This window comes from Acomys russatus, chromosome 2 (assembly GCF_903995435.1).
Source record: "Acomys russatus chromosome 2, mAcoRus1.1, whole genome shotgun sequence".
NCBI classification, from domain to species: domain Eukaryota; kingdom Metazoa; phylum Chordata; class Mammalia; order Rodentia; family Muridae; genus Acomys; species Acomys russatus.
The window spans coordinates 22,788,315-22,816,291 of record NC_067138.1 but is presented as its reverse complement, the minus strand read 5'-3'; the positions used below and the strand labels follow the sequence as shown (position 1 = coordinate 22,816,291).

At 40.2% G+C, this 27,977-nt stretch overlaps 1 protein-coding gene across 1 annotated transcript in view; it reads right to left on the bottom strand.

Moving 5' to 3' along the window:
* The window catches only part of Cpa6 (carboxypeptidase A6), a 108,516-nt gene that overhangs the window by 7,362 nt on the left and 73,177 nt on the right, over nt 1-27,977 (bottom strand). Inside the window, exon 7 of the mRNA XM_051159092.1 lies at nt 6,164-6,366. Within this exon, the coding sequence (XP_051015049.1) occupies nt 6,164-6,366 (203 nt within the window). The remainder of the gene's footprint in view (nt 1-6,163; nt 6,367-27,977) is intronic.

The window sequence follows — 27,977 nt, the reverse complement described above, 5'->3', positions numbered from 1 at the left end:
CACAATACTTTGTTATAATTCATCGCGTACCCCGGCCTTCTCTGTCTCCTTCCTCCCTCTAGAGCTCTTTTCTATTTTCATGCCATGTGTGTTGCACTGCCCTCACTTCCCCCTTCACCCCTTCCTTATGCTCTCTTCCTTCCTTTGCATGGTCCTCTTCAAGTTTCAGAAGTATACACACCCATACCCACCCTCACCCCATGCCCCCCTGAGAGACTTTTATATCAAAGTTCTTCATATAAGAGAAAACAGAAGGTCTTTCCCAGTTGGCTTATTTTGTACCTTAATGATTTTTAGCTTTATCTATTTTTCATGCAAATGTCATTTTATTTTTTTGTAGCTAAATAAATTTCCATTATGTATATGGATCACATTTTCTTCATTCATCTGTTGGTGGGCATCTAAGCTGGTTTCATTTTCCTGGCTATTGTGAAAAGAGCAGCAATGAACATGTATGTTGACTTAGTCTTTTGGGTATGTGGCCAAGAGTGGTGTGGCTGGCTATTATGGTCGTTCTATTTTTAGTTTGGAGGGAACCTCCACATTGGCTTCCACAGTAGCTTCTGTCAGTTCATGGCTCCGCCAACAGAGTACCAGGGTTCATCCTAGCCATATCATTGCCAGCATTTATTATTGGCTTTCTTGATGATAGCTATCCTGACTGGAGTGAGATGGACTCTCCAGGCAATTTTAATTTGCATTTTCCTGATTTTTTTTTCATATATTTATTGGCCACTAGTATTTTTTTTTTAGCCCCTTATTTATGGGGATGTTTGCTTTAAAAGTGTTTGGGTTTTGTAGGTCTTTGAGTACCCTAGTCATTAGTTTCAAACTGATATAAAATTGGCAAAGACTTCCCCTCATCTTTTAGGCTCCTTCACTGCTGAAAGTTTCTACCAGTTTGGGGGATTACTTTTTATGCTATTGGAGTTCTTTTCAGATAATCCTTGTCTGTATCTTGAAGTGTTATGCCTATGTTTTCCTCTAGTAGTTTCAAAACTTTACATTTCAGCCTTTGCTGCACTTTTATTTTTGAGCAGGGTGAAAGATTTAGGTTTAGTAATTTCATCCTTGTACACATGGTTATTCCAATTTCCTTGCACAGTTTTCTGAGGAGGCTGTACTCAGGCCAGTGAACGTTTTTCGTAACCTTTAAAATTCAACTATGTTATTTGTATGGTGTCTTTGTTAGGGTTTCTATTGCTGTGAACAGACACCATGACCACGGCAACTCTTATAAAGAAAGATATTAATTGGGGCTGGCTTACAGGTTCAGAGGTTTATCCATTATGGTCATGGCAGGAAGCATGGCCGCATGCAGGCAGACATGGTGCTGGAGAAGCTGCGAGCAGTGAGTTCTACATCCTGATCCACAGGTAATGGAAAGAGAGAGGGAGCCACTGGGCCTGGCCTGAGCTTCTGTAGCCTCAAAGCCACCCTTCCCCTGCCAGTGACACATTTCTTCCACAAGACCACACCTACTCCACCACCACCACAACTACTCCAACACCACCACACCTTCCAATAGCACCACTTCCCATAGGCCTATGGGGGCCATTTTCATACAAATCACCATATGTGGATTTTAAATTTTTTTTGGTGTGCCATGTACTTTACTCTATTGGTCTACATGTCTATTTTTTATGCTAGTACCATGGTATTTTTGCTACGTGGCTCTGAAATATAACTTGAGATGAGGTATTATGGTGCCCCTGGAATTCCTTTTTCTGCTTTTGATATTTTGGTGTTTTGTCCTTAGATATGAATTTTAGGGTTGCCTTTTCCACTTTTGTGAATGCTGTCATCAGACTTTTAAAAACATTTATTTCTTGCTTCATGCATATGAGTATTTCTGTATGTGTGTCTATGTATCACATGCATGCCTGATGCATGTGGAAGTCAGAATCCAGTACCAGATACTCCTAGAACTGGAGTTGTAGATGGTTGTGAGCTATCCTACGGGTGATAGGAACTGAACCCAGGCTCTCTGGAAGAGCAGCTGGTGCTCTTAACTGCTGAGCCACCTCTCCAGCCCCGCGTTACTGGAATTTTGATTAGGATTGCACTAACTCCATAGATTGCTTTTGCTAATGCAGGCACTTTCATAACTTTAATTCTATCCCCCAATGAGCATAAGAAGTATTCCATCTCCTTGTGTCTTCTTAAATACAGAAGAAGCAAGGTTAAATAAAAGGGAAATGAAGAGAATATTGTTGTGGAGAGAAAAGAACAAGAAATTTAAAAAACCAACAAAGGCTTTTCAAGGAAGAAGAAGTTCAAATGTGCAAATGGATCCATTTATGAAGGGGGAAGGGTTAAAAGGGGAAAGCTTTTATTTTAAAATAAAAGTGAGCGTGATAAAGTAAAAACATTGCTTAAAGGTATAGTTAAAAAGAAGAAAGGGGGAGGGCAGGACACAGGAAAGAGAAGAGAACAGCATGAAATGATTACCTTATAATGAAAAAAAAATATAAGTAAGATTAGGTGCTTGTATGAGGGGAAATAAAACACAAAAAGAAAAAATTAAACATGACAAAGGAAAAGAAATCCTAAAAGTGTATGTTTAAAAAAAGAGGGAAAAGGTGGGATAAATGTGAAGACTGACAGTTATATTTACTGTGGGCCAGAGAACCTTATCTATTTTTATCTTTTTGAGCATTCATGTTAGTGTTGAGTGTGTATTAGACCAGCGTCTGATGTCTTCCAGGGCTGTATGCATTTATGTTTCTATGCTGTGTGCTGGGCCAATTTTCTCTCCCTTCTGAGATTTCCTCATCATGTTACCCACTGGAGTGCCTAATGTTCTTGCTTGCAGAGTTTCTCTCAAGCGCATCAGAGGGACAAGGCAGAGGAAATAACCACAGCAATGAGATATGTGGGGGAGCCATGGTAAAGTGGGGAGTCTGTCTTTAGATTTTCAAGCTCTCCTAAGTATCAGCAGTGTGGGTGGAGGGGTAGAGCTGTCAGTATCAAGGCACACTCCTGAAACTTCAGCATGTGGGACTCTAGCAGCGAGCGGTAAACAGGGAAGGCTGACCCGGATTATTCTTAGCGGATGTGATTTGCTCCTGTCCACTAAGGGTGGGGCTGTCTTTGCCTGTTCCCTGCCTTAAAAGAAACTCTTGCAACCTGCACTTTATTTTTTCCATTGTTTGAGCGTCTGCTCTACAGCTGCCTCCCAGGGTTGTCTCTCACCCCTGGCCTGTTCTCAGACCCTCCGCAGGGTAGCTCAGTCTTAGGATGATGCCCAGTCACTGTCTTCTGAGTCATATGGAGTCACAAATGCAAGTCCTCTCTTCTGTGCACTTTTCCACTGAGGCATCATTGTATCATCAAAACCAACAACTGGATTTGAGGCTTTTGAGTGCTGTGGGCTTTGTCTGGTAGAACCCCCAGTCCCTTCACCTGGGCTTCCTGGCTGTCCTCTTGGATGGGACTTCTACCATCCTCCATTGTATCCCCCACCCCCACTGAAACTACATTTATCTTAGTGTCTTAGTTTTTACTGTGTTACTATCCTTCTCTCTGCACTTACACATCTTATTGTCATGACTTGTGAGAAATTTAAAGCTCTTCCTCTTTTTAGAATGGAGTCTCCTTTTCTTATTTTGACTCTTGTCTTTTGTTTTGTTTTGTTGAGACAGGGTTTCTCTGTGTAACCTTGGCTGTCCTGGCCTCGGGGCTGGCTTGGATTCATAGAGATCCTTCTGCCTCTGCCCCTCTTAGTGCTGGAATTAACAGGCGTGCATCATCATGCCTGCCTGGTAACTCTTGTCTTTGACTGGGTCAAATGGAGGCAGCTTCTGACCTGCCATTTTACCTGGAAATCTAGCTCTAACCTCTTTGAATTCATCATTTTTCTGGGGTTTTTGTGCACATATTATGCTGATAAGTGGATTAGATATGTTCTATCTACAATGAGTGGACATTTCATCTTTTTTCCCTAAGAATTGTTTTCAGAGTGGAACAATTAAGACATAAGGGGTCACTCTATTTCCCAACCACGTCCTCTTTTCAATTGTCCAGAAGGACATTTGTGGGCCCTTAGCTAAGCAAGAAACACTTTTTTATTGAAATATTTTCATATTTAAAGTAGTTTAATGAATGACTTAAAAAAGTTATCAGAAACCTTTACATATTGGTGGAATATTTTAAAGAATTTTAATAGGATGGGATGATTTAAGATTAATATTCAGGGATTTCTTGGTTTCTGAAATATTTTCATTTTCGTTTTAGTAATTTAGTTTATGTTTAACCCATTCCAGATTTCTCTCTCACTCCCCTGCTCCACATATTTTTATACTATGTGTATGTATAAAGTATGTGTTGGTGCATGCGACTCTCTCTCTCTCTCTCTCTCTCTCTGTGTGCGCATGTGTGTGTGTGTGAAGCCAGAGTAGGTGCTGGAGTCACTATTTACTACTCTGTTACATTTCTTTGGTGCAGGGTCTCTCCTTGAGGTGGGGACTCAGTTGTTCTTTGCATAGGATGGTGACCACCATGCCCAGCAATTCTATTTCTGTCCCCCAAAGTGCTGGGGTTATAAGACTACACGTGGCTTGTTACATGTGTACGAGGGTCTGAACTCAGGTCCTCATGTTTGTACAATAAGCACCCTTAACCTCTAAGCCATCATCTCTACAGTATCCACACCAGATTTCAAGACAATGTCACCTTTGACTTGTGATTTGAATGACGAATTGTTGTGGGTGAGGGTGGGGTGCAGCTCTGTGCATTTCAGCATGTTTAATAGCATCCTTGGTCTCTCCTCCATAGATGTCAATTGCATCCCTCATCCCTATTGTAGCAGTCTAAGAAAGGGAGTTGGATTATGAATGGGCAATGATCTGGCTGACTGTTCCATGTTAAGGGAAACCTTTAATAAGTATCCGTAGACAACGGGGTCTGAGGGTCTGGCTTGGTGAGCACATGGTGGTGCTCCAGGGAGGAGGCATGGGAGCTCTGTTGGCCTCCTGTGTCTGCTGCGCCCCTGCATTGTGCCTTTCCCTTTGGCTAGTCCCAGGTTGTATGTTTTATATGTTGGTAGCAGTAGGTAAAGCATTTCTCTGAGATCTGTGGGTTGTTCCGGTCAATTATGGAAACTGGTTGTGGGGGGGGGGCGGCAGGGAAACTAATGGGAACCTTGGACTCTTTAATAAGAGTGTGGCAAACCCCTGCTTGAAGTTGATATCTGGAGTGGATGCCATCTCATGGGATTGCATTTGTACCTTGTCTGATGGTCACTCTGGGCTGTTAGTGTCGGAGCTTACCTGGATGGGCCACTTGGCTGGCGACACACCTAGAGTCAGGAGTTGAAGAAGAAAGGACCACCACGAATGCCTATAGCTCAGTGAACGTTCACAAATTGAACACAGGCCTATAACATTTCAGGTCAAGTAACAAGCTCCCTGTGCTTGTCCCTGGCCACCCCACGCCTTTCCCCAAAGGTAATTGCTACTTTGACTTGTAATACTATTTACTAGTTTTCCTTCATTTTGAACTTTATGGGCCTTCTGATGCTATAGGCTCTGAAGTGGCCCCCTTAATGGTGAATTATAACCTGTAGGGAACAGCTCCTTGTGTTTGTGAGATAAGGAGAAAGAATCTTGTCTTTTCACCTTAATGTAATCTAGCCCCCAAATCCATTTGTCCTTAGCACTAATGTGTCAGCTATGCGCCAAGAGACTTAGTGGCCATAAGCAAATAGCACTTATAAATTAAAACTTGCTTTTAATTAATGAGTCAGGCTATAATTTATGCATGATTATTGACTCAGTGAAGTTAATTACAGTCCTGCATATGTGACCAAAGCTGTAATAGTAATCAAATCCTCCCTGACCTTTTCTGTATAATCCATGGTAAGAATGTAAACTCGGTTCGAAAGGATTGCATTTGGGAAGCCGAGCAGCAGTTAAGAGCTAGATTTGGGGCCAAGTCTTGGCTATGACTCTGAGAATTCTTAGCCTCACTGTGTAATCTTCCTGAGCCTCAATTTTCTCCTCTGTAAAATGGGACCAAGAAAATCGTAAAGACTAAATGAGATAATGAATATAAAACGCTTGAATAAACATGTCTGCTACCTATAACTAGTACTCAGAATCACTGCCTTAGGAAGAAAAACATGAGGCCTGACGCACACATACATACAAGACCACATACTTACCACGCAGCTAAAATTGGGGATCGTTGCGTATTTGTAAGAATAGGGATACAGCAACAACTGAGCATAGGCATGAAAGGACAGGTACGCCCTAATGCGCTTCCTGTGTTTTCGAAGGAAGTTAGCTACAGCCTTCACTTCTGGCTCAGATTCTGGGAAAGGACCACAGTATGTATCATCACAAGGGTGTGCAGAGGCTCCTTCATCTGCAAGTCAGAAAAGAAAGTGGGATGTGGGTTCAGGCAGGGAAGAAGCCAGAAACACAAACAGGTGTTGTTAAGCCGGGCCTTTTCTTATTTGTAAAAGATTTGTGATATTATTGAGTAAGTAATCCAACTTCTCATTTACAGAAATTGGTAATGAAAATTCTGATCTGACTCAAGCCCGTGCACTGTAGGGCAGCCTGAATGGGAGCCAGGTGCAGGTCCTTTAAAGCTCTGAGGAACACTTCGAATGGACATTTCTCTCGGCGGTTAGCTCTCTTGCTGGAGAATTAACTCTGTGTAATCCCCTACAGTAGGCTAGGCTTTGCATTTACGTGCCCCACAACACTTGTGTTTTCTTTTCATCACATTGAACGCACGTGTAATTAGTGTTCAATATTTACTCGCTTAACATTCAGCCAGTGTTTATATTGTTCAGAAACCTGGGATACAATGGGAACAACATAGAAAAACGCCCATGTCCTATTAGAACCTACATTCTGTAAGGATTCTTTGTTGAACTCTTAACCTCTTGCTGACACCTAGCAGCTAGAACACTTGCATGACAAGTGTTCCACAAGTGTTTATTGACGAACTCAATGTCAAATTAAAAGAAAGTGGCAGACATTTGAAAAAGTGTTTGATAATATACAAATATCAATAGGGTAAGAACATGAGAATAGGACAGAACACATGCCTACCCCAAATCTATATTATTTTTAGGTCAGAGATGTCCACATTGATTTATAAAAACCTTGGGTACTTCTCATCTTAAGGATCCATTTGTGCTAAAAAATATTTTGAACTAAAATTTATGCTGTCTGTATTACATATTATCCTTTTGAGGCAGGGTCTCATGCGACCCTGGCTGCCATTAATTCCTAACTTCCCTTCCCAATTGTTATTCCCTCTCTCTTATCTTCCCGTTTCCACCCCCTCCCCTTTCTGCTCTATTCCTCTCCCCTAGACCTCTGATGGGGGAGGGGCATCCTCTTCCCCTACCTTCTGGCCACAGCCTATCAGGCCTCATCATGAGAGTCTACATCCCCTTCCTCTGTGTATCCACAAGGCCATACTGCCAAGGGGCAGTGATGAAATTGTGAGCACCAGAGTGCATGTCACAGGGTCAGAGGCAGCGTCCCGTCCCCCCCACCCCCACATGGAGAATGTGCTGTCCATTGGCTACATCTGAACAGGGGGTCTAGGTTTTCTGCATGCATTGTCCTTGGTTGGTGTATCAGTTTGTGTAGCTCCCCTGCCTCTGCACCCCACCCCCCACCCCGTGTCCAGGTCCACTGGCTTTGATGGTCTTTCTGTGGGGCTCCTGACCAGCTTTGAGTCCCAAGACCTGTCCCGATCTCCTGCTAAGTAGAGTTAATAGAATTGAATCAAAGACTCAGAAATAAATCCATGCACCTATGGACACTTGATTTTTGACAAAGAGGCCAAAACCATACAATGGAAAAAAGATAGCATCTTCAACAAATGGTGCTGGTCTAACTGGATGTCTACATGTATAAAAATGCAAATAGACCCTGCACAAAACTCAAGTCCAAGTGGATTAAAGACCTTAACATAATTTCTTTATTCATTCTTCAGTTGAGAGACAGCTAGGTTGTTTCCAGATTCTGGCTATTATGAATAAAGCTGCTATGAACATAGTTGATCAAATGTCCTTGTTGTATGGTGGAGCATATTTTGGGTATATGACCAGGAGTGGTATAATTGGGTCTTTAGATAGTACTATTGCCAGTTTTCTGAGAAAGTGCCAGATTGACTTCCAACATGGTTGTACAAGTTTGCACTCCCACCAGCAATGGAGGAGTGTTCCTCTTTCTCCACATCCTTGCCAGCATGTACTGTTACTTGAGTTTTTGATCCTAGCCATTCTGATAGGTGTAAGATGGAATCTCAGAGTCATTTTGATTTGCATTTCCCTGATGACTAAAGGTATTGAGCATTTCTTTAAGTGTTTCTCAGCCATTCAATATTCCTCTGTTGAGAATTCTCTGTTTAGTTCAGCACCCCATTTTTAAAATTAGGATATTTAGCTTGGTGGTGTTTAATTTTTTTTTTTTTTTTTTTTGAGACATGGTTTCTCTGTGTAGTCTTGGCTGTCCTAGACTCACTTTGGAGGCCAGGCTGGCCTCGAACTCACAGTGATCTGCTTGCCTCTACCTCCTGAGTGCTGGGATTAAAGGGCTAAGCCACCACACCCGGGTTGGTGGTATTTAATTTTTTGAGTTCTTTATATATTTTCATATTAGGCCTTTGTTGGATGTAGGGTTGGTGAAGATCTTTTCCCAGTCTGTAGGCCATAATTTTGTTCTGTTGACAGTGTCCTTTGCCTTACAGAAGCTTTTCAGTTTCATGAGGTACATTTACACAGTGAATACTATTCAAGCTATCGAAAACAAGGAAATCTTGAAATTTACAGGCAAATGGATAAAACTAGAGACAACTATCCTGTGAGGTAACTCAGGTATAAACTCACTTATAAGTGGATATTAGCTCAACATAGATGTCCTCTGAGAGACTCCATCTAGTGGGGGATCTGGACAGATATTGAGACTCAAAGATAGACTCTTGGTTAAGAGCTTCGAGTTATATGGAAGAGATGGGGAACAGAAGGACAGGGGTGGGGTGGGGGGTGAGGGGTGTCAGAAGCTCTACAAGGAGACTATCAGGGCCTACACAAACCGATGCACCAATCCAGGACATTGCAAGCAGAGAACCTAGACCCTCTGTTCAGATGTAGCTGATGGACAGCTCATCCTCCACATGGAGAAGTGGAGGGGGAGTGTGGGACTGCCTGTGACATGAACTGTGGTGCCTGTGATTCTATCACTGCCCCTTGGCAGGGTGGCCTTGTGGGCACACAGAGGAAGGGGATGCAGGCTATCCAGATGAGACCTAATAGACTGTGGTCAGATGGTAGGGGAGGAGGACCTCACTCGTCAGAGGTCTAAGGGAGGGGACTAGGGCAGAAGAGGGAGGGAGAGTGGGGAACAGGAAGATAAGAAAGACCAAGAGTGCCTCATATTTGACCACGTCCCCTGGATGGGGAGACCTGGTGGCACTCAGAGGAAGGATAGCAGGCTACCAAGAAGAGACTTGATACCCTATGAGCATATACAGGGGGAGGAAGTCCCCCCCCCCGTCACAGTCATAGGGGAGGGGAGTAAGGGGAAAATGGGAGGGAGGGAGGAATTGGAGGATACAAGGGAGGGGATAACCATTGAGATGTAATATAAATAAATTAATAAAATAAAATTAAAAAAAGAGAAAGACCAAGAGGGTTACAATTAACATGTTATATATATAATGTATGTATATATACATATTTATACATATATATAAAACCAGACACACCAATTCTGCTAGAAAAAAAAAAGTGGGGAAGAGCATTGAGCTTATTGGCACAGGAGACAACTTCCTGAACAGAACACCAATAGTTCAGGCTAAAAGATCAACAATTAATAAATGAGACCTCATGATACTGAAAAGCTTCTGTATAAGGCAAAGGACTCTGTCAACAGAACAAAATGACAACCTAGAAATTGGGAAAAGATCCTCACCAACCCTGTTGGCCATTATCATTCCTTTACTTCTGGAAGACAATACCAGCTTCTTCCATCACTTAACTCATGGCTTGAGTGAATACAGTTGAACCTATTAGAGAGTTGGTTTGAAACATTCACAGAAGGGATAAAAGGCTAGAAAAATAGACAGAAATAAAATAATATGAGAAGTAGACTAAATATCAATGTAATTAATAGGAGACCTAGAATGACAGAAAGAATGAGCATTTAAATAATTGGTAATTAAAATTTCTTCACAATGAAGGGAAAGTCAAACAGACATTATCCACCAAACAGAAAACATAAGAGGGATATTATCAGCAGTTGGGCACAGTAAAGTTTAAAGAAGGAAAGTAATTGCAGAGAGAAAGATGGGCTGTTTAGAAAGAACAAGCGTCAATTAGCATTTTATTTTTAAATATTTTCTTTTTTTCTATGTAAGAGTGTTTTGTTTGTTTGCATGTGTATGTGTTTGTGTTTGTGTGTGTTGAACGTGGTCTTCTGCTGCAATATCAAGGACCACCTAGACATCTCTCTAGCCTTTGCATTTGAATTTTTAACAATAGCATCAGAGTTCTTGTATACAATAATGCCTATTTTTTTCTTTAGTGTTTGCATCAAATCCAGAGCCTTGTAAATACACCACCCCTGAGCTATGTCCCTGTCCCTGGGCTTTGGACAGGGTTTTCTCATGTGATTCAGCTTGTTTTCAAATTCCTGATCCTGGCTCTTCCTCGTAAGGACTGTATCACCTCACTTGGCTTCAAAGATTTTGTTGTTGTTGTTTGTTTGTTTGTTTTAAGGAAAATTGAATCTTGACTTAAAAAAAAAATCTAACTGTACACTGACACTTTGAAAAATTCCTGGAGGAAATGTTTTAACAAGGTGATACAATAAAAGTTATCTTTTAGGATAATTATAGACCTGCATAGCTATTACTATCTAACTCTAAAACATTTCACATTATTCCAAAGTGTTTCTTCATTAATGTGTGTAGGTAATATACATAGTATATAGATAGTCAAAGATTAAAAACAAATCAAGTATCAAATAATTTTTTTTTCTAAAACATTCTAGGAAATGCAAGCTGGTGGTAAACACAGCGGGGGAGTCAGAGGGAGTAAAAATATGCTGAAATCCTGTGTATCACATTTTCATTTTTTATTAGCATGTATTATACATAATATGGATTTTATTCTGACATTTTCATATATGAATATATTTTGATTATACTCACCCTTGATTGCCTTCTCTCATCTCCATCCCTCTCACCCTGATCCTATTTGTCTTCCCAACTCCAACTTAGTTCCCTTTCTATGTCTTTTTTCGTTCTTTCTTTCGCATGTATGAACCAATAAGTTTAATTAAAGTTACATGTAGAAGCATGGACAACTTACAAACTACTGAAGAAAACGCCCCTGCCTCCCCCATCAACCATTAACTGCCTATATTGACCATCAGCCTTGGGGATGGTTATGGCTTTGTGAGCCTCCTCTTCTTAGCAACCATTAAGTGTCAATGCCAGCCAACCATTAACCACCACAGTGCCCTGTAACAGTTAAGAGGTCTGGTGAGCCTCTGTATCCTTGATGGGCCCAAGAAGAGTGGTCTTTTTTTTTTTTTTTTAAGGAGGAATAGATGTTGATTAAATTTAGAATTTGATGTTGAAAAATCTAAGTGCAGGGCTTGGGAATAACAGAAGAAAAACAGAACACAAGTTGTCAATTAACAGACGTCCCTGCGAAATGTCTAGCAGAAAATATTAAGGAAGTAGAGCAAACAGCAGAGAACAGGGCAGGAATAAGATAGCAGAAATAAGTCTGACGATAGCATTGATTACAAAAATATTTTAATATAGAAAAATAAAACCTAGCAACATCATGTTTAAACAATTAGGTTGTAATAGAAGCAGCAGGTGTCTACGTTAAGTACTGGCAATGGCAGCCCAGGCTGCAAGGCTACAAGTTGGTTGGCTTAAAGCAATAGAAATGATACTGTGGCAGTCCTTGAGACCAGCAGTGTAAAACCAAGGCATCAGAGGAGCTGTGCTCTCCCCTGATACTCTAGGAAAGCATCTTTCCTTGCCACTTCCACTTCTCCTGGCTACTGCCATATTTGGTTTGTCAATGTGTTATTTCAGTTTCTACCTTCCCCTTCTTGTTGTCTTCATTGTAGTTTGAATTTAAAACGTCTCCCACCTGCTCATACGTTGATCGTTTGGTCCCGAGTTGGTGGCACTATCGAGGAGGTTATGGGACTTTTAGGGGGAAGTAGATACTTGGGACATGTTGTCCTAACCCCTGCCTCTCTCCTTCCTGTCTGCTGTGAATCTACTCCTTTATGGCATATTGCTTCTGGCATGGGGTTTTGCCTAAGTGCACAGGGCCAACAGATCGTGGACTTGAACCCTCTTGAGTTCAAGAACCCAAAGAAATCCTCCTACCTGAAGTTGTTTATGGCCTTATGCTAAGGCGTTTGCCACCGTACTGAGAGAGCCTTTCTGTGATTCTGTGTATCCTTTCCTTTCATTAGGTTTAGAGCTCACTCTCAAACATAACACCTCACCGCACCAAGTTATTTCTGCAAATACTTGATTCCGAACTTCTATAGAGATATTCCGGCTTCACACGAACTCTGCGAGTGTTCTGAGGATCACACTCCTGTAAAATATCACAGCAGGAAGAGCAGGTGGCAGCGAAGTTTATTCCTGGTAGGGGGAGGAGTGAAAGAGAGAAAAGAGAGGGAGATAGAGGGAAGGAGGTGAGGGAGGGGGAGGGGAGAAGAAAAACACGCGCGCGCACGCACACACACACGAGTGTGCGCGCACACACACAGAAGCTAGATAGAGACAAGATACCTTCAAAGATCTGTGTGCAGTGACTTAATTCCTCCCACTAGGCACCATGCTCTAAAATTTCCATAACTTCTCCCAAACTAGGTCCTTTGTAAAATACATCCCTAGGGACATTGTTCAAGGAGGGGACACTGGAATAAATGATCAAAATCAATCAACTTTAAAAATACAAAAGTGTTTTTTCTCATTTCTTATGAGACTACTTACAGAAAATGAGAACTTACGAACAACCTTTTACTATTATAATGTTATGAAGATCTTGAACGTCTATAATCAAGAACATCAGGCCATGCTTGTGAGTGTGACAACAGTGTTGCACACACACCATCTCGTCCCTATTTACTCTTTCTGTCCTGTAAGATTCCAGTAAATATTTTGCCATCAGGATTTTTTGGATAAAATATCTAATAAACTCTAGCTGAAAAAACATTTGTTTCTATTTCTTTATGTTTTTAAAATTAAATGTATTCTGATGTAACTTACATGATGTATAGCTCTCAGCCAAAACTACAGCTGGTACAAAGGACAAAGGGCAGTTGCAGATCTCAATATCTCTCTGTCTCTGTCTGTCTGTCTGTCTGTCTCCCTCCCTCCTTGATCCCCTCCTGTTCTGGGACTTGATCTCAGGACCCAGGTTCTCATTCATGGTAGGTAAGTGCTCTGCTGCTGAGTCCCACACCTTTATATATATATATATATATATATATATATATATATATATATATATATATATATATATATATATTTTTTTTTTTTTTTTTTTTTTTTTTTTTGGAGCGGGGGAAGGCATCCTGTTACTCAGGCTAGCCTTGAACTCTGTGAGGTAAGGCTGAATTCTTGCTAAAGACTGCCTCACATTCCCAAGTGGTTGGGATTGTAGGGCTGCACCACCAGGCCTCAGTCTTCTCCAGATGAGTACATTTGTTCTTTGTCTTCAGACACAAGCTTTGCCTTTAGACACAAGCTTTAGCATAAGGGTTGTGTGTGCTTGGTCTGTTTGAGTAAATGTTTCCGCATACTACCTAGGTGTACATGTTATATGATATGTTTATAGAATGAAATTCTCCCAAAATTGATTTATAAGGAATGGAGTGCTCTCACAAAATTAGTTGAAAATCTTTTTAGTTCATAGGACTTAAAACTTGACAAGCAAGTTAATTTTAATCTGTTGTCAAACTGAAATAGAAATATCTTCCTCACTGCTAACTTATATTTTAACCATGTCTACATTTATATCTGCTAGATTTTTAAGATGCAATATCCATTACTTTTTCTCTTCCTGCTTCACCACTAAAGTTATTTTGTTAACAAAGAAATAATTGTGTCTAAGTTCATAAGCTTCAAAGAACTGTTTTGAACTAAAACTTTAAAGAATAATATAGGGCAAAAAAGGAACTATAGCTGGTGGGATGGTTTAGTGGCTCGAAGCATTTATACACAGACTTGATGATCTAACAAACTCTAATTAAAAAAATAGTTTTAGAGGCAGGAGATATGGCTCAGTTGTTAAGGACATTGGCTGCTTTTTCAAAGGACCCAGTTTAATTCCCAGAACCCACATGGTGGCTCCCAATCATTTGTAACTTTAATTTCAGGGGATCTGAGGCCATCTTCTGGTCTCTGAAGACACCAGGAACACACATGGTGCACAGACATACATGCAGGCGAAACACCAACACACACAAAATAAAATTTAAAAGTAAATAAAATAGTTAAAAATTCCTTCCTTCCTTCCTTCCTTCCTTCCTTCCTTCCTTCCTTCCTTCCTCAAACTCATGGTAGTCCTCCAGCCTCAACCAGGCATAAACCATCATAACCACCATGAAGCTTATTTTAGTTGACATATAAGTGCATGTCTTTACAGAGTACAATGTAATAATATGATACATGTATACAATGTGCAGGAATCAAATTATGGTAATTACCAACTGTTTCTATTTCAAGCATTTACCATTTCTTTGTGTTTAGAACCTAGAAACTCCCAGTTTACAATTCTTTACAAAATATACAATAAGTTGCAACAAACTCTACTCACTCTACTGTGCTACGTAACAGTGAAACTTTTTCTCTTTCTGACATATTTTGGTAGTCAATATCCAACTGCACTGCCCCACCCTTTCTAGCTTCTGGAAATTAGGACTTAATTCTTCCCTTTGAGATTAATATTTTTAGTTTCACATATGAATCATAGCATGCAGTGTTTTGTTTTATTCATCTGGCTTATTTTATTAATGTATCATCGAGAAGAACACAATAATTTTGCAAAAATATCCAGGAAAAGCTTTGTAGAGCAGAGGACAGAGGCTTATCTCAACAGGCATTAAAACAACCATTATAGGTATATTAACAAAAATGAAACGAGTCAGGAAGAGACTAGCAGACTATGGGCAGAATATAGAGGAATTTGTACCCTCATAGACAGCAGGATTACAAATCACTATGGGAATGGTTGCCTAGTAAAGGATGTTGAAAAAACCAGCTCATTATGCAGAGCAAACACTGTTGGATTCTCACTGCATAAAAAAACAACAGTAACATTTCTACTTTAATAATGTAAGTATGAAAAAATAATGATAACGAAGCAACAATCAACCGTAAGGACCCAGTTAGTGTTAGCTGGGTGCTTTTTCTAGCTCCTTCCTTCATCCTCCTGCGTGGGCTTACTGAGTGCAGAGATGGTTTTGAGGGTGTTCTCGAGCACCTACATTTTTGATGATTATATGCACATAGTAAGGGGTGGGAGAAAGTGGCTTTGAACATACATAGGATGGTCTAGTGAGATGGCTCAGGAAATAAAAGCCATATACAGTGCAAGTGTAATTAAGATGGCAAGAGATGGTGTTTAGAAAAAAAAAAAAATACTGGGAAGAGTAGAGGAAAATTATCTGAGAAAATTACAGATGGTAGAAAATAGCTTTACCAGATTCTCTTTAAATTACATTTAAAAGTGTATCTTACTTAGGTTTGAAGGTAGAGAGAAGTAATTATCCTGCAAATGTTCAGAAAAGCTTCCATGGAGGGGACATTGCTTCTTGGATTAGGAAATCTAGGAGGACAGATTAGAGGTAGAGGGGATTGTTTCAGGTAAATAAATAAATCAACAATGGTAAAAAAGGCATCCAGTCCTAACACTCAACACAAAATGTGAGTCAGGTAGCATTGCCATCTACCACGGCAAATTAGGGCCGGTTCACAGAACATCTTCCATGCCTGCACTACTGCTAAGAAAGAACTTCAGAGGCCAAAAATGCACCATTCTTTTAAAATGAGTGTGAGATGTGTGAAGCCAACTTAAGTGCTATAGCAGTGTCCAGGTGTTTTATAAAAATGTAAATAAGACATAAATTATGATATAAAGACATGAACATATTCTTTGTTGATCTCCTAACTAGAATTTTTAATGTATTGCAATCTTTAGTCTCAATGTTAAAACCTCCTTTCCCTAAGATTAGCCATTAGAGACTTCATTTATAAATAGGCAGAAAAATGAATATTTAGTAGAATGAACATGAAATTATATGAATAAAATGGTTAAAATCATCAAGGGAGAATATTCTAAAGAATAATGGCAACTTGCTAGGCTGATAAAAATGCTAATTGCTTAGCAGTGCTTTATTTCTATAATATATCAATTATATGAATTTAAAAACATCAGAAAAATGGGGCCGGTGAGAAGGCTCAGTGCCTTTGCTGCTCTTACAGAGGGACTGAGTTCAGTACCAAGCACCTAGTTAGGGTGACTCACAACTCCAGCCACAAGGGATCTGATGCCCTCTTCTGGTCTCTGAGGGTAACACACTCTCTCCCTCTCCCGCAACTTCTCATACACACACCCATCTGTATACTGTTTATTTCATCACTGCATTTATTGGTTGGGCTGTTGGAATTCTTTGGTTGTTGGAGTTCTTTGCATGGTCCAGATGTGAATCCTCTATCAGACACATACGTTCAATCCATTCCTGTTGGCTCTTTGTCCAATTAGTGTCTCTCTGTGCAGAAACATCTTCGTTTCACGAGGTCCTATTTGCCAGCTGCTGGCATTGTTTCCCGAGTAAGGCCCTATTCAGGACGTCCTTGCCTACGTCTAGATCTTTAAGTATTTTTCTTACTTTTGTCTGTAACAGTTACAGATTTTTGAAGTGGAAGTTTCTGGTTTCTTTGAAGGTACAGTTGTGTCAAGTGGTGTTTTGCTGAAAGCTGTCTTGTGACAGGTCACGTGGTGACGTTTTTTCTGGGAGAGAGGGCATGTGATGGTTTGCTGGGAGCAGACACGTGAGAGGACACGTGACGGTGAGAATGAGTATAAAAAGGACCGAGGACAGTGGAACGAGGCTTTTTGCATTTCTACACCGTGGAGCACATCGCTGGTCTTTGTTGGTTTTTGCTGGTCTTGGCTTCACAGAGAGAAATGTTCCAGAGAACCGTTCTCGTGGCACAGCTGATTCTGGCTACTTCCACAGACTTGTGCTTACTCGGTGAAGTCTTGTGTTTTGGCTGTATTGTGCCACCTCTACGGATTCGTGTGCCTGTTTGGTGTTGGCTATTGGACTGGACTGCTGGTATCCTGACAGCACAGAGTGCAATTTGCTCAAGGAACTAAGTCTAAACAGGTCCACAACCCTTCTTCCCTGCTAACTTCTTTCTCCCCTTCCTCCAGTTCGTGGGTTAGAAGTGAAGTTGGAATGTTTAAGAACCATAAATAAGTTTTGAAAAATCTAAGCCTACAGGTTCTCAAGTCTTAGATTAAGGCCTTTGGTCCATACAGAGTTAGTTGTTGTACAGAGATTAGGGTTTAGTTTTATTTTCTAGTTGCCTTTGTTCTGTTGTTGAAGATGCTATCTCTTCTCCAATAAGTATTTTTGGCATCTTTGTCCAGTCCACGAACATGGAAGGCTTTTCTGTCTTCCAATGTCTTCTATTACTTTCTTCAGTGTTTTACATTTTCATTGGAGAGGTCTTTCACCTCCTTGCTTATGTTGACTCTGAGGCGGATTGCTTCCCTCATTCCTTTTTCAGCATGTTTGTTACTGAGATATAGCTACTTATTTCTGTATGCTAATTTTGTATTTGCCACTTCTAATAGTTTTCTGGTGGAGTCTTTAGAATCTCTTAGGTATAGAACCATATAATCTGCAAATGGGGATACTGTGACTTCCTTCTTTCCTATTTATGTCATTTTTATTTACACCTCTTGTCTTCTGCTCCAGCAAAGACTTCTAGCACAGGGCTGGGTGTGGGGAGTGGTGCCCATACAGTAAGTCACTTGCCTTGCAAATGCGAGGATTGAATTTGATGTTCAGAAACAAGGTAGAAACGCAGGCTTCTGCAATCTCAGTAAGAGGGAGGCAGAGAGAGGAGGCTCCCTGGGCTGCCTGGACATGCTTCAAAATATGTGGGTTCCTTTCCTGGGGATAGTACCCAAGCTTGTCCCTCTGCTCACCACATGTACATACACATGTGCATGCCCTCTGCACACAGGGGAACACACACATGTGCATATATAAAGAGATTTAAAAAAAAACATTATATAAAAGTGAATAAAGTAGATATCCCTGTCTTGTTCTTAATTTTTTGTGAAAATGCTTTGAGTTCCCCCATTTAGTATGTTTGTGGTGGGTTTGTTTCATGGAGCTTTTACTGTGTTGAAGTGGTTCATCTGTTCCTAGTTCCTCCCAGGTTCTTATGATGGAAGAACATTGGACTCCGTGAAAGACCTTTTCTATATCTATTAAGATGATCATGTGATTTCTAGCCTTAAACTTTTGCTTAATTTTGTTAAGGCAGAGTCTTAGTCTCTAACCTAAGACAGCCTGGAGCTCACTGTGCAGCCCTTACTCATCTGAGTCTTGCATTCTCCTGCCTTCCCTCCCACGCCCAACACCTGCGAGTTAAGGTAAGTGCTACCATGCCTGATTTATACCTTCATGCTCAATGTATGTATTCCTTTTCAATTGTGTTTTTTAAATGTCTCCTATTAGGGATCAGAATGCCATTAAATTTTTAAGAGATTGTGACAAAAGTAACTTTTGGTGGGAGAGGTCTGTATATCTTCGTGGTTGAATAATTACCTAGTGTGTATATAACCCTGTGTTTGATCTCCACCATGCACACGCACACACACACATACAAAAGCAAAAACCAAAATATTTCTCACTTGTATTAAAAACTGTCAACTTACCCTGAAATAGCTTGTTAATGACAAAGTGAAGTCATCAGTATAGTTTACACACACACACACACACACTTATATACCCATGCTTATATATTTAGATACAATTATATATAATAATATGTGATATTTTCACAATCCATAATTATTTGCATATGGGGATTTTTGACCGTTGCTCTTTCTTCAGTTATATTCTATTGTATTTCTTATATAGCAACTTACATTCTTTGAATTCATTCTATTGTAATTATAACGTAATTTAGCCTTTTGTGTCCTACTGTTGGGAATTACACTTATTTGTCTTTCTTTTTCTTTCCCTACAATGATGAACAGTACTTCAATAAGGTGGGATACCAATGGCTGTCTGATATAAACAACACTGAAATAATTATCAAAATACACAGTTATTACATTTGAGTAAGTTACTTCTGTAGGGATAAATTCTCAGAAGTAGGGCACTAGTGTAAAGGGTAAATTCACATGAGTTAGTTGTTAAATTAAAAATTCACAATTTTAAGTTAAAAATTTTTTGTCAGACTGCTTACTAAGATTGTTATTTATACTTACACAGATACAGGTACAATTTTTCATTAATCCTTACCAATAATCAATAATCATCCACAAGTGTGTTTGCTGGCCTTACTACAAATGTGCTTGTATTTATGTTTATTTTAAAGTTCTTTTCTAGATTGCTTAATCATGTACTTCAAGCATAGGTTTCTTAGGATGTTTATCTTTTCAATTAAAAAAAATTTATTTTTAAGTGTGTGTGTGTGTGTGTGTGTGTGTGTGTGTGTGTGTGTGTGTGCGCGCGCGCACATGTGCATGCGCACAGGTAGAGGCCAGAAGGTATTATCTCATCTGCAGCTTCCATTACAGGCCGGTGTTGAGCCTTGTGGTTTCTGGGAACTACACACCGGCCCGCTGTAGGAGCAGCAGGCACTGTTAACTGCTGAGCCATCCTCTCTCCAGCCTCTTCCTACACTGCGTGGAAGCATTCTGTGCAGATTGTCCTCTGCACTGCATCTCACCCCTGACTATAATTTTCCTACTTCATTGTTCTTAGTCACTTTCTTAAATGGATTTTTTTTTTTTTTTTTTGGTTTAGGTAGTTTTCTGTTAGTAAAGATTATAGAAACTTTCTGAATTTTCTTCTAGAATTTTCCTACTTTAATTCTTCCAACTAAGCTATAGCTTCAGCTTTTTCTGAATGTCTCTCCCAATTCTGTGAGCATCACTATGATTGTCCCACTGACTCAAAATACCACCCTGGGCACAGCAAAAACTCTTTACATGTGTGAATGTACCCTTGGAGTCTCTGTGCACTATGTCACATTTTCTCTGTTGTTATTCTAATGACTGAGCAATTTTAGTGTATATTTAATATAATCAGGATCTTTTTTAATAGTTCTGTTTACTTTTTTGATTTACTGTTTACTTTATGATTAATTTATTCAATTTCTAATAGCAAAAACAAAAACAAGCACTTCATTTAGAGTCTCACGAGGGCTCCTGAGTTGCCTCAGTGGGTAAAATGTTCTTACTGTCAAGCCTGATAACTTGACTTTGAACTCTGGGCCCACATGGTAGAAGGAGAGAACTGACCCTCGACGTCCATAAGTTAGCCTGATGGTGAGTGCACGCGCGCGTGCACACACACACACACACACACACACACACACAGTATAAATAATGGAAGCTTGAACCTTGAATCTCATAAGAATTGCGTTCAATTCATACTGATTTGGGGAGGATCTTGTTACACGGAGTCACCCAATTCATATGTCATTCCATCTGTTGTTATGTTTCATATTCGTTCATGTTTTATCACTCTCCTTCATTATGTCCTTACTGTTTTGTTGTTGTCATTGTTGTGACAAGATAACAATCTTCTTGGAACAGTGTGTTCATTTCATGTGCTCATCAGCACCTCTTGTAATTTTGTATCTTCGTTTTCCTTTTTCTTTATCTCTGCCTCTTTTCAATACAACCTAGGGAATTATCACCAAGGCCATACCTTTGAACTTCATTTTGGAGGCTTATAAAAAGTATGATCTATTGAGTGTATTTTCATAAGCAATATATAAGACCACTGCTTCATATTTGAAAAAAAATGAGTAAAGCTCTACTGACATTTCCTTAGAAAACTGAATAACTAAATATTCTAAATCACTAAACTAAGGATAAATTACTCCCATTGTTCAAACTACCAAAGGAGATGATAATTAAAGAACTCTCTGTAACCCACTTTTAAATTTTACAGAGGCCAGGCACTAATAGTTTTTCAACACACAAAGGGTGGCAATCAGTGTCTTTTTATCCATTATAAGGAAGGCAAAGAAAAGCATAATGGTTTTTACTCAGGAACAAATAGCTGGAAGAATACTCTGATATATAACAGGGTCAGTGTTCCTGTTCCCTCTAAGCAAATGGATGCAGGTGAAGTCATAGCTGTTTATGTATTTTGTTTTGTCCTCATTGGGTGGATAGTCACAGCAAACCACTCCTTTTGACCTGAAGCTGCTTACCCCACCCACAGCATCCTTACTATAGCCAGCCAGCACCAGCCTTCTCTGCATAATGTTGGGGGCTTTGTATACTGTCTCATAGCAGTACAGTACAGACCCAAATGTCACAGGGAATGACAAGAATGTTGAATATAACTTTGTCTAGGTCTGGCTGTGTCTGGCTGTACAAAACTGTATATGTGATAGCACTGTTGGATGCGTGTGTGTGTGTGTGTGTGTGTGTGTGTGTGTGTGTATTAATTACTTTTTGGTTGCTGTGACATTATGAATAAAGGTAAGTTAAGGTTGTAGGAATGGTGATGCATACTTGTAATTCTAGCAATACAGAAGGCTCAGGCAGGATGATGCCTGTGAGTCAGCAGCCAGTCTGGTGGGTCTCAGGCTACACTGTGATCCTGATTGTGGTGCTGTGTTAATGTGATCCTCTGTGACTGAGGTATCGTGTGACTGAGGTCCTTGTGACTGAGGTCCTGAGTGACTGAGGTCTTATGTGACTGTGGTTCTGTGTGACTATGACTGAGGTCCTGTGTGACTGTGGCTGAGGACCTGTGTGACTATGACTGAGTTCCTGTGTGACTGTGGTCCTATGTGACTGTGGTTCTGTGTGACTATGACTGAGGTCCTGTGTGACTGTGGTCCTGTGTGATTGAAGACCCAACTCTTAGAAAAAGGAGGAAAGAAAGTTACTTATAGATGAAAGACTTCATTTTATTTTAAGGTGTTGCCAGGAGTTAACCTGTCTCATTGTAAATGTATTTTTAAAATAATCAAAACATCTTTAAATGCCATATTCTGTGTGCCACTGAGGGTTTTGAAGACCTTATCTTTTTTTCTTATCTTTCTATAGAATAATATCTGTTACATGTAGGGTGTGTATTTTTGTAGGGTGTATAGACTAGTAATTGATATGACCATGATTTGATCAACTAAGAATTAACTTGCCTCAAAGAAGATAATGAGCATCAAAGAACCTCCTTATGGAGATGGCTTTAAATGTGGCAAACAAGCCACTGGACAAAATGTCCTCATTTCTACCACAGACAGAATTCTGCCTAAAAAATGGGCAAGCTTGGCTGCAGGCGGAGTTGACAGCCAAACTCTGTCAAGAGAGGGTAAGCAAGTCCTCAATAGTTCCTGCCTCACAAATATGTCTGCCAGATTATTGGGCCAGAAGGCTGAAGACGATGCTCCAGTGTTATAGAGAGTTTTGGGTGACTGCTCAGGCAACAAACTGTCTCTGTCATCTTCTCATTTGGGAAGCTGTTAACCTATACTTCCTGTATACTCAGGTAATTAATTTTATTCCTTCTCAAGTCTCTGATGGGGTTGAAAACCAGATAGTTTAGCTTTACAATGAAGCTTGGTTGTTCACAGGTTAAGATGTTTTTAGGTCTAGATAGATGGTTTAAGTTGATAATGATGAGATATGATAGATACTGATTTATATTCAGAATTTTAGATTCACCAAGATAGGAAAGATGTTTTCTTCAAGATTGCCAAATACAAATAGCCAAAACACTATGAATGTAACATTAATATAATTCCTGATTGTTTCATGGTTCTTCTCACTGTAGGTAGTTTATTGTATATATGTATAAGAATATAAATGTATATGTAAAAATATTTAATAAAAAAGACTTTATTTTAGTTATGGTTCCAGAGGGAAAGTACATCATGCATGGAGACATAGCAATAAATAGCAGGAATGATTGTAGGAATAGGAGGCTGAAAGCTCACATCTTCAAATTCAAGCAGGAAGGGAAGAAAACAGGAAGTAGGGAGAAGTGAACTCTTAAATCCTGTCCCCAGTGGTATACTTCCTTTAGTAAAGTTCCTCCTCTCAAAGGTTCCACAATCTCCCTAAACTGCGCTATCAACTGGGGACCAAGTGTTTAACTAACCAAGCCTATGGGGGACATTCTCATTCAAATCACAGATTATTTTATTAATATTTACATTGTTAGACCAGATGATTTAGTTCTAGTTCTTCTCTATAGATGGTTGAAAACATACATGACAGCAGCAATAATGACATCAACAACACACTTCTACAAATATGCCTGTGGGTTCAGGAAAACCTTCTGTCACCTTATATTTCTTGAATAACTTAAAGTCTGCAACCCTGAGCATTTCCCATGTTACAGGGACATTGGCACGTGCTAACATTTTCAGAAAGGAAATGTAGCATGTAAACTGTGTATACAGGTGAGGAGTCCCAGATCATGTATGCGCATGGCCACCAGTTTCCCCTTGCTCCCAACAAATACAGAATCATAGTCTGCAGCACTGATCATTATTATTGTGAAAACAGATGTTTGCACTGCTTCCTACACAGCAGGCAAACTGTGCGGCTGTACTCTGCAGAGCTTTCCTCCAAGGGTGTGGTGGAGAGAGATGTACTCCTGGAGACAGGCCCAGTTTTCAGTAGGAAGTCTTCAAGGGGATAGTTTGAGAGGGCAGAATGTGCAGGACCACAGTAGTGAGAGCTTGAGGTGTGAGGCGGGGAGAGCGGGTTGTCTTACCTGGCTTTCCATAGGACTTGACTCTTGTTTATGTATTCCCCTCCCTTGTAGCAACCATTTACTCAAACTTGCCTTCTAACCTCTCTGTGCTTCCCTTTTCATTCTTTTTTATGGGTTTCTTTTTTGCTACTTTCCCCTTCCAGGATGATTTCTGTCTTCAGTGAACATGACACCTCCAACTACCAATGTGGTGTTAATATTTTCATTTGTTCCTGTGCTTCCTATATTTCATGTAGTCAAGTGTTTCCTGTGCACATAGCATGTACCACATCATGGAGCATCAACAAACTAAAAAAAAAAAAAAGGGTTGGTTGGTGCCTTCCAGACTTATATGAAGTAGCACAGGTTGCATGTACACACATACGTGCATTGCAGATATTTAATTGTTATTTAATATGGACTAAGACTATGAGACCTGTATTGTGTGGTCAATTCATGGAAAAGAGAAAAGTATCAGTTCAAGAATTCTAGGAAGGCAATGTTCAAGCTGGTGATGTGGGCAGTCACCAGCAGTGGCTTCTGAGTAGATGTAGGGACCATGGGGATTCAGGCTCACAGGCAGAGGGAGCATCTAAGAAAAGGCTCCCTCTGGCCATGCACCCTTCCAGAACAGCAGGTACCAAGTGGGAGGTCATATTAGAAACAGATGATGATAGCCCAGATCATGGGAAGGCTATGGACAAATCCTGTGGCCAAGAAGAATGAGAAGCATGTTGAGTCTATGGTGTCATCGGACATTTAAAAAGTTTTTCTTTTCTTTTTCTTTCTTTCTTTCTTTCTTTCTTTCTTTCTTTCTTTTTTTTATTTGTAGACAGTGTGAGTGGCAGGGTATGTGGAACATCAGGGTAGGTGCTATGAGGCTCCTGCCATAACCCAGGGGAGATATAATGGTGACTTGGTCCAAGGCTGTACCAATGCAAATGGTCAGGAGCATACGTGTGTTTGTGTGGACACAAGTACATGGGTGCATGTGAAGGCCAGAGGTCAACATTGGGTGCCTTCCTCCATAGCTCCCCGTCTCAGTTTTGGAGACAAAGCTTCTTACTGGTGCTGCAGCTCACTGATTGGCTAGGCTGACTGGATAATGACTTCCAGGGATCCAACAACCACCTTAGGGCTATAGGGATGTACCCATTGGGCCTGTTTGTTACGTGGCTAATAAGGATCCAAACTAGGGTCCTTGGCCTTGTGAAGCAGATGCTTCGCCCACTGTGCTATCTCCCCACTCCCTCTTAGAGATTACAGGAGAGTTTTAAAGCTAGAAATTGATGTTTGGGCATCATAGGAATATAGTAGGTGACAGTAGGTTACAGGGATAGATGCAGCTATAGGAGAGAAAAAGGTCCGAACAAAACTTTGGGCATTGTAATGCTAAGAGTATAGGGAGAGAGAGAAAAAAAATTGTAGAGAGAAGATCTGAGCTGAAACAGCCTGCCAGTACCTTTTCCAAACCTTGCAGTGGATTAGCTGGTGTTTCTTTATGTCAGTAGAGATAATTAACCTGACTTTGTCATGAAACCTAAAACCTCGCATTAAAATTGCATACATTCATGTCACCTTATTTAACCAGGTGTAACGTAGTGTTTGATTAATACTGAGCATATAAGTAAATGAAAAAGCTTTTTATTTCATTATTATGCCACGCAAGCTGAACTGCATAATATTAAGAAGGGCCATGCCTTAGGTTAGTGCTGTCTGCTGGAGAAGCACTTTAGAGCCTTGAGTATTCTATAACATTATATGGTTTATTTTATGGATTGGCATCCTGCCAACATTATTTACTGCAGATTAAGTATTGATTCAGCAGCAAAGTAGGATATTACATTCAAGATTATTTTTTGCTGGTGTTTATCTTGAAGTTTTGCCTTACTCATCTCTTATACTAGCTCTGCCTTTACAAAATAAAATCAGAATTCAGATAGCTGGCTCTCTAATGTGGCAATAAATTAACTCACGTAGAAATAAGACCGCTAAGACAAGCCTAATATTATTTATAGCTCTCCGCAGACACTATTTAGGTTTTGCTAAAATGTAAAAAAACAGCTCACACATTTTATTGAATGCTAAGTCCCCTTGAGATTGTATGTGGCTCTGCTGGGTACACATTATTTGAAGAGCCCTGTCCAGATCTGGCCTCAATTACACAGATTCTGATCTGAAATATTGCCTGCACCATGGAAGATGAAGATAGCGAAAGCTAAGGCACCAGGATACAGCATTAAAAAAAAAAAAAAAGAAAGAAAGAAAGAAAGAAAGCAAACCACAACAAAGGGCTTAAGACACAACAACACACATTTCTCTAGGAAGAAAGCAGAGCATGGATGCTCTGCTCGTAATGTTTTAGGGACGTCAGAAGCCAAGAGCTTTCAGTTTCCCCTTGATTTGTGGGAACTGATCTTTTGTTTCTGAATGTAGTCTTAGCTTGCTTTCCATCTATGCATCCAGAACAAAAACAGCAGAATAAACTATCAGATCTCCGCAGTGCACAGCAAAGAGATTTTAGTTTTGTCAAATGACAGATGAACAACTTGATGTTCGTGCCACACATCACCTCTTTAGCTTTGAGTATTAAGATGTGAAACCTTCCTGGGACCACATAAATCCAGAAGGAAGTCGAGATGTGTGCACATGAGGAAATAGGAGGACAATATGATGCAGGTTATAACTGTGCAGTGTGCGTTTGCATGTGCGCACGCATGTGCACACACACACACACACACATACACACACTCCACATATAGGAATGACAGAGTAGGGGAGCTTTTCTCTTTCTGTGGCCTCTCGACCCACTGGATAATAGTCAGGTGGAGGCTGGACTTTGGAAGATGGAAAATAGGGGTAGGGAAGAATGGCTCTGTTGACTCATCATGGCACTGCCCTGGCTGCATTGTCCTGGTGGACTTGGGAACCAAATCTCATGTTCTCCCTGTGGTGGCAAAATAAGACATTGATATAGGCAGGGGGATGTCTTATGACAATTATTTATGCTATAGGATCATGTAAAACAACTGGTTTTAATGTAATGGTTTTTCTTCATTGTCAATCTGGCTGGATTTTAGACTCTCCACAGAAATATACTTCTGGGTGTCCTGAGACCTCACCAATTCAGTTATCTTGAGAATTTGTAAGTTGTTCTGACTCCTGTGAAAGGAGAGCAGACAAGCTGAGGCAAGCGTAGTTTGGAACTGACCATAGGAATGTGCCCTCCCCACAAATTATGCATACAGAAGGAGAAGGGAAAGTTGAGAACTGTTGGGGGTAGTTGTCAGGGTATTTTTTTGTTTTTATAACTTTGATAGTTCATTAGTAGGCTAATGGGATAGGTTCCAGTCTAGGTAAAAAGAATCTAAGAATTGCATATTTTTGATATTCTTAAATTCTGTTTTTAATGATTTTAGGATAGACCCAAATAACTCTGTAAGAGTTGCACTGCCTAACTGAATTCTATCTTAGAGATAGCTTCCAAGGATGGTTTGCATCCCAAATCTTAGTTTGCAAGCAAAGTTTAATTTTCCGTAGATCATCTTCTTTTTCTGCCCACAGTCTTCTAGATTTCAGATCTGCTTCTCTCTGTGTATGGCATCTTATCACAGGACACCTAACACAATTTTTTTTTGTACTCAAGCCATAGAGCTATTAGCATAAGTATGGTCTTAATTTCTTTTCGTATCCCTATCCTAGTTAATAACGTCTTAGCTAAAAAATCTCTCCTAATTGTCTCGACTCCAGGCTTCATACTGTTCTAACACTGCATTTAAACTAATTTTGGTATTTCTCTCAGCCCCACAGAAGCTTCTCCAACCAGCTCCTCACACAGAACATGAGTCCTGGCTCTTTAGCATGGTGTCCATGTCCTACATAGCGACCATCCCCAGGTCATGTCCTCCTAAACATAGCCATGAGTAGCTGTAGTTCAACCCTCGTTCATCTGTTCCTGCTGTTATTCCTGCTCACATCACT